This window comes from Lucilia cuprina, chromosome 5, assembly GCF_022045245.1.
Source record: "Lucilia cuprina isolate Lc7/37 chromosome 5, ASM2204524v1, whole genome shotgun sequence".
NCBI classification, from domain to species: Eukaryota; Metazoa; Arthropoda; class Insecta; order Diptera; family Calliphoridae; genus Lucilia; species Lucilia cuprina.
Window position 1 is genome coordinate 63,128,871 of NC_060953.1, and position 12,191 is coordinate 63,141,061.

The 12,191-nt window shown below is 34.7% G+C and overlaps 1 protein-coding gene across 1 annotated transcript; it reads left to right on the forward strand.

The window, feature by feature from the left end:
* Nucleotides 1–765: 765 nt before the first annotated feature.
* On the forward strand, nucleotides 766–11,190 carry LOC111681414 (serine protease nudel). The gene is made up of 18 exons (XM_046952576.1): nucleotides 766–769; nucleotides 828–3,041; nucleotides 3,102–3,558; nucleotides 3,733–4,414; nucleotides 4,477–4,983; nucleotides 5,060–5,393; nucleotides 5,460–6,621; nucleotides 6,813–6,912; nucleotides 7,609–7,678; nucleotides 7,738–7,851; nucleotides 7,932–8,718; nucleotides 8,773–8,964; nucleotides 9,462–9,946; nucleotides 10,015–10,173; nucleotides 10,237–10,369; nucleotides 10,422–10,529; nucleotides 10,585–10,713; nucleotides 10,773–11,190. The coding sequence occupies exons 1-18, from the start codon at nucleotides 766–768 to the stop codon at nucleotides 11,188–11,190; spliced, it is 8,055 nt and encodes a 2,684-aa protein (XP_046808532.1).
* Nucleotides 11,191–12,191: the final 1,001 nt, after the last annotated feature.

Below are 12,191 nucleotides of genomic sequence, written 5' to 3' on the forward strand. Positions count from 1 at the left end.
GAACTGAACTAGAACTGAACTAGAACTGAACTAGAACTGAACTAGAACTGAACTAGAACTGAACTAGAACTGAACTAGAACTGAACTATAACTTAACTAGAACTGAACCAGAACTGAACTAGATCTGAACTAAAACTAAACTAGAAAAGTTAAAAATATATTTTGAAGGGTTACTAGTGTTTTACGAATCGTCCTTTGGAATGATATAATCTTATACCCCTCATCAAAATTCAAGAAGAAATTTACGCCTTCTAAACACAAATCAGAAAATTTCAAATTCTCTTTTTCAACTTAACAACACTTTTTAGAATGATTTAAATAGAATCTTAGACATCAGGTTGTTCGCGCAACAAAAAATTGTGATATAGTACATATAAGTATATATAAATTTAACAGATCATGCTTGAATACATTTTAAAAACAATCTGATCAGAATTTTTTTAAATAAACAGAATTCCAATTCAACATACACTAAATAAATGACACGTTCTAGTACTAGCCAAATATGTAGGTCCGATACTAGTGGCCCTTATTACTTATGAACAAGTATTTATGTTTTGATTACCCTGGCAAGTACTGGAACAATTCTAAAAATATATAAAACCTCATATTATTTTCAATTCCCATGTAGAACCTGAAACACCGCGCACTAGATCACATAGAAAATGTAGCCGCTTAATATTAACAAAAATATTTGCACTATCAATAATTGTGTTCCTTATAATCTTAACATCAATTATATATCATGGGATAGTATTGGAGCGTATGGGTGAGTTTTTTTAAATAATAAAATAATCTATAAATCTTTATTAAATACCTTTTGATAGATAAATTAAGGCAAATTGTAGCCTTAAATATGAAACACTATCAAATTAAGAATCCCACAAACAAGGACTACAAATTGCCCCAACATTTGCAGTTAATAGCCGATTCTCAATTGAATAATATGGAACTTATACATGACTTCGATATCAATGATGAAGATGGCCGAAGTTTGCATATACAACATAAGAAATTTCGTTTTATGAATAGAAGATTTAAACGTGAGAAAAATGAAGAGTTTGAAGAATTCGAGGCCTTAGATCCGATGCAAATACCACCCGATTTAGATTCCATAGATCCTGTACAACAAAAGTCTTTGGATTTAAAAAGTCTTTATGCTAAAGTTAGAAACAAACGTACCAAACAGGCTATAAGTAAGCTGGAAAGAGAATATAAACGTTGTAAAAAGGAATCGGATGATAATAAGGATTGTATGGTGGCATTTATGCGTATGTATAATTTAGCACGCGAGATCAATGAGAAAATGGAGAAAATGAAAGCAATTTTTAAGGACAGTGAACTTTTACTGCAAGGCAACTCCAGTTCAAGTAGTAATGAATCAAGAGAGTCGTATTTAAAATCCAGTTCAAAAGCTGTGACCGAAACAACACCAGTAAGTGTGCCGATAACCATGGAACCATCGACGGTGGATGACAACAGTACTAGTAAAATTTCTAAGGCGGAAAAAATTAAACCCAGTAAGATAAGTTGGATTTTGGATGGCAATGATTATAATGGTTCTGAAGAAGAATTTGCCATAATGCCCGATGTTAAAGTGGATAATACTACGGCAGCTAACGAGGGGACAACTGAGGCTGCACTTATTAGTAGTACTAACAAGATAGTTCATAGTAATGAATATACTTTAATAAATGAAGCTAAAAGTCAGTTGTACAAATCCATGGCTACAACTAATGCTCCAAGTACTACTGATATTTATAGTAAAAATAACACGGAACTTGACAAAACTAATGATTCGTCTAATTTAACTACAGATAATCCCTTTAACTCTTCAATTAAACCTGATGAAGAGAAGTTTGAAAAAATTAGTTGGATATTAGATGGTGGTGATAGTTCAGAAAAGGGAAAATCTTATCAACTAACTACTACGAACCCGTCTACATCAAGTACTTCTGTTTCTAGCACAACTGCAATTTATGATCAAAGTAATGAAACGTCTACAAATAGTCCTTTCAGTTCCACAACTAAAGCTGACGAGGAAAAGTTTGAAAAAATCAGTTGGATATTAGATGGTGATGATAGCTCGGAAAAAGGCAAGTCATATCTACTAACTACAACAAATCCAACTAGCACTACTGAAGCTACTACAACTGCTCGAGCTACCACCGATAGTCCCTCGACCTCTACGAGTAAAGATAAAGAAGAGAAATTCGAAAAAATTAGTTGGATATTGGATGGTGATGATAGTTCAGAAAATTCCGTTATAACTCATGACCATTTTGAGGATACTCATCATACTACTGTTAGTTTAAAAACTACAAATGAGGATAGCAATAGCACTTTGATTCCAACAAGTCTTATCACAATAAAAGCCACTACTTCGATAACAACAACCTTCTCCGAGGTTACCGAACGAGTCTTTACTCCTTCAACGACAACTGATAACGATTTGGAGCGTAAATTACAGTTCGATTGGATTTTAGATGGTGAAGAATTAACAGCAGAAATAACAGAAGTTTATAATACATCCACATCTACAACAGAACTGCCATTAAATGTCACCTCTTCACCATTTCCCACTAAACCTAAACCCATAAAATATAGCTGGATTATAGACAGTGATGCCAATAGTGCTGAATCCCATACTACGATAAAACCTTTAACAACTTTAGCTCAAGATCGTGTGTTAAATGCGGAGCATGAAAAATGCAATGCCACATCTGAGGATGGTGTATGTAAATTGCAATTGAAGAATGATAAGCAGCGTTTTGGTGGCGGTGATGATGACGAACATCCTTTAGATAATCCAAGTAGTTTGGAAAATATGCTAGAGAGTTTGGAACGCATAGCTCCAACGGTAACGGAAAAATCAAATAAAACATTTGATCCTTTAGATCGTAGCGAATGGGAAAAGAAGTTTCAGCAGGCAGCTTTAAGTAATCAACAGGAAATAATGGATTCATTTGGGGAATTAGATGCTAAACATATTGCCAAATTTGGACCTAAAATAAATCCGGTAAATCCTAATAATTTCGGGGGTAAGTGAAAGATTAAATATACATATTAAAAAAAGAAAGATAAACTAATCATATTCCCAGCTGATAATCAATTCATGACTTTATGCGAACGCATGGCTAAGAGAATGCGTGATAAGGGCTCCTCACCGGCCGGTCCTCAGCCCCAACCGCAACCACAGCCTGAACCAGATCCAGAGTCTTATACACAATCTTCAGCTGTGCAATTTACAAGCCGTGCTCCAGTTGGTGGATTTCCGGTGACAGGTGAAACCATGAAGGCCTCAGCACAGTTTATGTTTAATCCCAACTTTGGCGCGCCCACTATACCCATTTGCTTTTATGTTTCTCCAGCTAATTTGCGAATGGTCAATCAAGTTCCATTATGGACACCCTCATACTTTGGTATGCCCGGAGGTTTTGGCGGTTCGAGTGGTGGTGTAATGGGTGGAGCCGGTGGTCCCGGAGGTATATTCTTTGTACCACAAAACTTTGGAACTACGGGTAATTTCTTTGGTCATACAACTGGCACAGCTCAAGGGTGAGTTTTGGCTAATAGATTCATATGAAGGTTTTTTATTAAGAACGATGTTTTGACACTTCATGAGTTCGAGTGGAAGGAAGAACCAAAAGAAAGTTTCTTTAATTCATTGTTCTTAATGAAACCTCCTATATGAAGAAAGTATATGAATAAAAAATTTGTTTTCAACAGCAGTCAAGGAAATATACCAAATATATTCTCCAAGAATGCATCTCCTCAACAAAAACAACAACAGCAGCAACAACAAGCCCAAAAACAATTATTCTGTACCTACATGCAAAATCATGGTAACTCTGGTAGTACAGGTGGTGTAGTTGGCGGTGGAGTAAGTGGACCTGGTAATGCTGTAAGCGGTCTTGGCTTTTCAAATGCCAATTTCAAAATGCGTTCAGGGAATTCTAACAATTCTTTATCTTCTGATATTATCTATGCTTCCTATGCCGATCTACCAGATCATTTGGGTCACGAAGATCATTTCAAGTGTGAACTACCGGGACAATTGGCATGTTATGGTGGCAATGAATGTATACGTGAACGTTCGTGGTGTGATGGTTCGGTCGATTGTTCGGATGGTAGTGATGAAGCAGCCTGTACCTGTCGTCAGCGTATAGATGATGATCGGGTGTGTGATGGTTATGCGGATTGTCCAATGGCTGAAGATGAAATGGGTTGTTATGGTTGTGAGGAATTTATGTACTCATGCTATGAACATCCCGATGAATATAAAATGAACAATCAATCTACCGTATCCATGTGTTATAGCAGCTTGGAAAAGTGTGATGGTTTTAGTAATTGTCTAAATGGTAAAGATGAAATGGATTGCAGTTTGATTGTAAATGATATAACTCATCATATGGTAAGTTGTAAGAATGTACAAATTCACTTAAATTGTAACACAACAAGTTTATTTTATGTTAGTCCCATTCCGTTTCAACTTCTGAGGGTTATCTTTATCGTAACTATCGCGGTGAATGGTATCCGGTTTGCAACAATGGTGAAAATTGGGCTTTAGAAGCTTGTCGAAATGAAGGCGGTTATTATGGAAAACCCAATATAACATTTAGACCACTATCATTACCGGGACCTTTTATAGAACCCGCTCACATTGGTAGTGCTCATTTTCCGCAATCGTGTCAGCAACGTGATGATCAAGATATACTGGCCGATCATGTAGCTTATGTCAAGTGTACGCCCACAAAGTGTGGTATTACGAAACGTAGTACGAAAAGTTTGTTGGCGCAAAAATCGAAACGTTTTGCTAAGCTACAAGCAGCTGCTGAATTGCAAAAGAAACGTGAAATAGTTAATGATGCTGGACGTATTGTGGGAGGTACATTTAGTAAGCCCATGGAATGGCCATTTGTGGTGGCTCTCTATAGAAATGGAAATTTTCATTGTGGCGGCACTATTTATTCGGAGCAGTGGGTATGTAGTATCTCTTTTACTGTGACTTAAGTACAATCCCTTCCTTCTTTGATCTATGTATGTTTTACTTTCACAGATTATCAGTGCAGCACATTGTGTTATCAATTATCATAAATACTACTACGAAGTACGTGCTGGTCTTCTAAGACGTTCGAGTTTTTCTTTATCGACTCAAATACAACCGGTTTCACATGTGATCGTTCATCAGGCCTATGAACGCCGTAGTATGCGCAATGATTTATCACTCTTACGATTGGCGAAACCTTTACTCTTCAATCGTTGGGTTAAACCAATTTGTTTACCCGACATGGGGCGCTCAACAGCAGGTGATGATTGGATTTGGGGGCCAGAAGCAGATACTTTATGTACTACCGTGGGTTGGGGTGCTATAAGGGAGAAAGGTCCGGGAAGTAAGTATAATTTTAAAAGCTGATGGAATAATATTCAATAATGGATGCGTTATAATCTATTTTTAGGTGATTCTTTACGACAAGTCACCGTACCAATACGCAAAGCCTGCACTGAAAAAGATGATCAAGAAGCTGAAGATATTTGCGCCGGTGATCCAGATGGCGGTCGAGATGCTTGTCAAGGTGATTCTGGAGGGCCATTATTCTGTCGCAGTGTTAGTAATAACGATGAATGGTATCTAGCTGGTGTGGTCAGTCATGGAAATGGTTGTGCTAGACCAAAGGAATTTGGTGTCTATACACGAGTCGCTTTATATTTGGATTGGATAGAAATGGCAATTCGTCCCGAATTTCTGCCACATGTACAACCGCAAAAAATGTGTCCCGGCTATGTATGTGTCTGGGGTGGTAAACGTTGTATACCGCAAAGGAAACGTTGTGATCGTATTGTTAACTGTTTGGGTGGTGAAGATGAAGTGGGTTGTATTTATAACTTTATACCGGATTTGGCAAGTACACAAAACTCCACAACCACCGAAAGTGACTATCATCCGGAGGATGATGGTAAAGGTACAACACCTATAAGTGTGGTCGAGAATAATTTGGAAAGGCTTTTAGAAGAGGATGAAGTTACGGAGGCAAATGAAACTACCAGTAGTAAGGATGAGTTAGAAACTTCAACTATCACTGTAGACACCACTGTTGGAGATGAAGTAGAGAACACACAGAATTCAGAAAGTACTCATACTACAAGCGAAATTGTACAGTCTACAACAACAAACGTTGAGATTACTAATGAGCCAAATAATTCCACTGAATTCCCTACTATCACTACAGAATTTTCTTTACTCAGCACCACTGTGTTAGTACCCAGTTCTACAGAGGATCTGGAGAAATTTACAACATTATCTGTACAACTATTTGAGAGTACAACTGTAGGTAGTATATTAACTGATAGTACTACATTATCAATTGATTCTACCACTCAGGATTTGGTAACTGAATCAACAATGAAAATAAAAATTGAATTTTTGGGCGATACAACAACAGATTCTCCAAATGCAACAACACTGGCGTTTTCTTCGTTAGCAAGTACAACTGAAAATACTTTGGCATCAATAACTCCTCTTACTACAGATGGTCCTACATCAACAACCGATGCAATTGAAATAAATTCTACAACTCCGGTACTGCCTAAGAAGTGGCCACATAAATTCACTTGTCAAAAGTAAGTAATTTTGTACTCGTTTTAAATATGTAATCGCTAATAGCATCTTTTTGATTTTTTCTTCGGATATGTTATTTTTGTTAGTTAGTTAGTTATATTTCAGTGATGAAATAAGTAATAACAATATAATTAGCTGGTGTGTGTTGTGTACCTGTAACTTATTAAATTTTGTCTGTTTATATATTCTTCAGGATTACGCAAACTATCGACATATCACATCGTTGCGATCGCATTGTGGATTGTGAAGATGGTACTGACGAAGATGGCTGCAGTTGTCGAGATTACTTAAAGGTAAAAAAATATATATATATACCCTACACCACTATAGTGGTGTATATTGGTCCAATAGCCACATTTAAGTATACCGATCGATTCAGAATCATTTTTTGAGTCGATTGAGACATGTTCGTCCGTCCGGCTGGCTGTCCATGTAAACCTTGTGCGCAAGGTACAGGCTGCAATTTTCAAGATAATTTAATGAAATTTTGACCAAGCATGTTTTTTGGCACAGGGACGAAGCCTATTGAAAATGGTTGAAATCGGTCCATTATTTCACCTAGCCCCATACAACCGTACCACCCGATTTGAACTTTTTATGCCATAATTACGTCAAATATTCTACTATCTCTCTAAAAATTGGCAGAAATAAGTTTTATATAAGTATAAATGACACAGCAGATTTTCGTAAGGATCGGCCCTTATTTGACTCATACAAACCCCCCTTCAAAAAATGTCTTAAACGTCTAAAATTGACTTGTAACCATTTGTAATATAAGAATAGAGTTTAAAATGGTATGCAAACCGATAGGACACTAAATAGTTGAATAATATGAGGGTAACATGAATACCCTTTTTTAAAACAGTTCCTTTAAAAGGTTATACTTTTCCTTTCATAACTTTACCGTTATCTAATCGTTCAAATATCCTATATAATACATTCAGGAGATTATTTTTGGGTGAATGATTTTAACATTGTTTTAATTATAGGATCAATTAAGCATATTAATATGTGACGGGAAGCCCGATTGTGAAGATTTAACCGATGAAGATAACTGCGGTAAGTTTGACCATTCCTTCCAAAAACTATAATCGAAAGAGAATATTTTTTTCCAAAAGGTAACTGCAATAGTGATGAATTTTTGTGTCCACTATCAAAAACCTGCTTGCCGCTGGAAAAACGTTGCAATGATTTTATTGATTGTAAATTTAAAGAAGATGAACAGGATTGTTGTAAGTATTTACAAAGAACTTAGATAATACATGAATTTCAAATGAAATATTTGAAACGAAATGTTTCCCCACCTCCTTAGTCGCTCTTACAAATGGTAAAGAAATTAAATTGGATTCAAATAAACGTCCAGCACTACAAAGTGCTGGTATATTTTCTCGCAACATTAATGGCATCTGGCGTACTGTTTGTACTCATGAAACAACATTTAGCGATCATAATGCCAAAACGGCGGCTGAAGTATGTGCCCTATTGGGTTTCAAAGGTTTCAAGTTCTATAATACCACACAACCGGCCAAACATCATCACATTGTACCAATTAGTCCAGAAATTCATTCAAAATCTAGATTTAACGAAGAAGTTCTATCTGTAGTCGGTGATAATTTACACTTTTCTCATGTGAAAAATATATTTCTCAAAGATTTAAAAACCAATTTACGTACAATACGTATAGAACAAACTAGAGAAACTTGTTTGGGTCTTTATGTTGAATGTCATGCAAAATCAAATCATACGGAACCCCTGAAAACTATTAGTGCTGGTCAACCGAAACCCTTGTTTGACGATTTAAAAGTTCCGCATTTTAAACCTGCTTTAGAGACCCATAATAAACCCAATGTTTTTGTTAAGCCACATTTGCCCACAATGATGGTGGAGAAAAAAGAAGAAATTATGCAAAAATTGGATAAAGTTATAGATGGGAAAAAGAATATTAGTATTTTAGTTGATAAGAAACTGCATCATGGCATAGAGGAACTACATTGGCCCTGGTTGGTGGATGTATATGCAAATGGTAAACTTTGGTGTTTGGGTGTGTTGATGGACAAACACTGGATAATGGTGCATGAAACTTGTGATTTTGGTTTAAGGTAAGATTAAGAGACAAATATCTGGATTTTGTGTTGATTTTTTTTCTTATTTAGATTAAATTCGGATTATGTGGTGGCTTTGTTTGGTGGCGGTAAAACTAAGCATTTTCTACATAGAAGTAATCATGAGGAAATTCATCGTATAGATTGTTCGGAGGTTGTACCGAATAGTGATGTTTTGTTAATGCATTTGGAAAGACCAGTTCGTTTTACACATTATGTATTACCAACGTTTATACCAGATGGGTAAGAATGTAACAGAGAGACAGTCTATAGACTTAACATAGATCACTCAGATGTTGACGATAGATCAGTCTATGGCATTGACTATTGAACAGTCTCTAGTCTTGGCAACAGACCAGTCTATAGTTGACTATAAACTATAAATTAGAATTAATTATAGATCCTTCTATAATCTTGAATGTAGATCAGTCTATAGTCTTGACTAAAGATCAGATAATAGTCTTTATTATGATCTTGATAGACCAGTTTTTACTGCAGATCTGTCTATAACCTTGACTATAGATCTGTTTATAATCTGATTATAGAACAGTCTATAATCTTGACTATAGATCAGTTTATAGTCCTGACTATAGACCAGTCTATAGACTTCGAAATTTACTAGCCTAGATCGGATCTTACAAATTAATCATTTCCATTGACACCGTTATATTACAATAGACAAGAATAATCGAGATCGAACAATAACTTTCATTCAAACTCCTCTCTTTATATTTTCGCAGCTCCCACTTCGATAATCATCCGAAACACGAGTGTATAGCGGTTTTACATGACAATTCGCATGGACGTGTCAAAACAGTAACAATAAAAGAACAAAACGATGACAAACAATGTCAAAGTACGGCCATGGGTTGTTATCGCCTGATCGAGAAAATACCACCCATGAAATTATTAAGAGAAACTTCGGTTAGTGCCGAAGACGTAGCCAATATATCTGAAGAAGTAACGATACGTGATTCACATAGTTCCGAAGAGAATGAAGTTATTTCGAAATATACAACCTGTACACAATTTGGTAATAAACATTGGGTGAATGGCACGGGCTTAGAGCCCATAGATCAAGGTATTTTAGTATGTCGCAGTAATGATACGGGTTGGTATCCAAATGCTTTATTTTCCTACAATAATACGAATTGTAATAGTTTTAAACAGGCCTTTGCTATGAGAACTTTAGATGAGGCCTATAAGGCAATACACGAGATATTGGGTAAGAAATTTTAAAATACAATAAACTGGAATAGAAGAAACTCTGATAATGTTATTGTGTTCTTTTAGAAACTTCCCGTTGTAAAATTGCCCATGATGTTCCGTTATGCTCAGATTTTAGATGTCCTTTAGGTTTGTGTCTGAATGCCAGTCAAATTTGTGATGGACATATGGATTGCCATGATGGAAGTGATGAAAAACTTGAGATGTGTACACGTCTGAATAAAAGTAAGAGGGTTCTAAATTTTTCGAGAGAACTGAAAGTAGTGTTGTGTTTTTTTTCATTTACAGCTTGTGATCCCTCGGAAATGAAATGTCGCACTAGTGATAAATGTTTGCCCAAAACGAAATTTTGTGATCATATAGCGGATTGTGAAGATCTAACGGATGAGCCTACAATATGTTCCTGTTTTACTTATTTAAGGTAATATTCGGAAAAGAGACTGAAAACCATGTGTAATTTTTATAAATTTTAGAGCAACCGATCCTTCAAAAATATGTGATGGTGTTCGAAATTGCTGGGATAAAAGTGATGAGAGTCCAGTTTTATGTAATTGTACCGCAGATCGTTTTCAATGTGGACAGTAAGTTAATAAATTTACCAAAACTGCCTATTTATTAAAAAAACGAATCTAACAGATCCTCGAAAGATTGTATACCACGGGAATTTGTCTGTGACAAGGAAACCGATTGTCCTAATGGTGAAGATGAGCGTTATTGTTATGGAATTGAACATCCTATAGAACAAAATGATGATCTCTCACAAAAGTATATAATCCTATAAGAACTTATGAATTCTATTTTTAACTTCTCTTTAACTTGTATAGGCCTTCCAACCGACCACCCCAATATGGCCAATTGTTAGAGCAAAGCTATGGCATTTGGCATACGAAATGTTTTCCCAAATCCACACCACCCGATATGTCTGAGGTCAGACAAATATGTCAAAAATTGGGCTATAGTCCATATCGTCAGCCTAGTTATCGTCTTATCGATGATGCTCTCAACGATGTCATCTTTACACAAGAATCACCCGATCAACGTGGTCGTTCGTTTAGTAATGATCCTTTGGCGGGTAAATATCGCACCTCAACTAAGGCGATTATTAAAAATAAATTTTCACCTTTACTGCTTAATGAACAATTAACGTTGTTCGTTAAACCATCTCGACCTATAGCGGAGCTGGTACGATGGAATACTACGGACTCGGAGAAATGTTTAAGGTTAGAAATAAAATGTTCGTAGTACAAATATGATTTTTTTTAGAATTTCTTTAGTATTTTAAAAGTTTTAGTTTAATGTTTTTTGTACTTTTTTTGTAAAATAAAATTAAAAAAATTATATATTTTTGAAAAAAAACTATTCTTTAGATTTATAAAAATTATACTTTTCTTGAATGTCTGTTGTTGTGTGGTATTAAATAACTTGATATTGGAATTGATTTTTATATGAATAAGTGATGATCAGTATCCGTATAAACCTGAATAATCTGAACAGAGGTCTAAACGTTTTAAACATATACTTTTTTCGTTGTCATTGTATGGGAGGCTTTCGTCGGAATTAGATCTAAATATCTTAGGAACTACGTCTAGAAAACTATGTTTCTAAACATCGGATGATAATACCTTTATTGATCACTATATGTATATGATGTTTCCATTTACCAACAAACATGACCTACAGTGACCTTGATATATAACTTCTGTTTTAAACTAACCTAACCTAATCTTTACAACAAATAAATAAAATAATTAATTAAATTTTATGATATTTTTCATTTATTTAGTCATTTTATTACTTTGAAAGTAAGTTAAGGGAAAAGGGGAAGTTGATTGATTAACAAAATAATATACATTTTAGTTTTATTTTCATATTTATTATAAATGTTTATAACATAGTAAAATTGTTATTTAATAAAGTTTATAAATAAGTTAATAATAGAACAATTGTATGAAGTTTTTAAAAAGTTTTAATGCAAAATTATTGAAAAAATAAATTAACAGTTAAATAGTTTTCATATTAAATATTTTTTTAAATTTTGTAAAATATTTTAGAATTTTTTTTTTGAAAATGTTTAAGTTTTTTTTTGAGTTTATAACAAATTAAGTAAGTTTTTGTTAAGATGATTGTTGTTTTTTTATTTGTTGTTGTTATTAGTTCTTAAATTAATGTTACTTTTAAACTAATTATTCTAATCATATTACATACATACACGCTTTTACTATGTAATTTTGTTTTAAGTATTT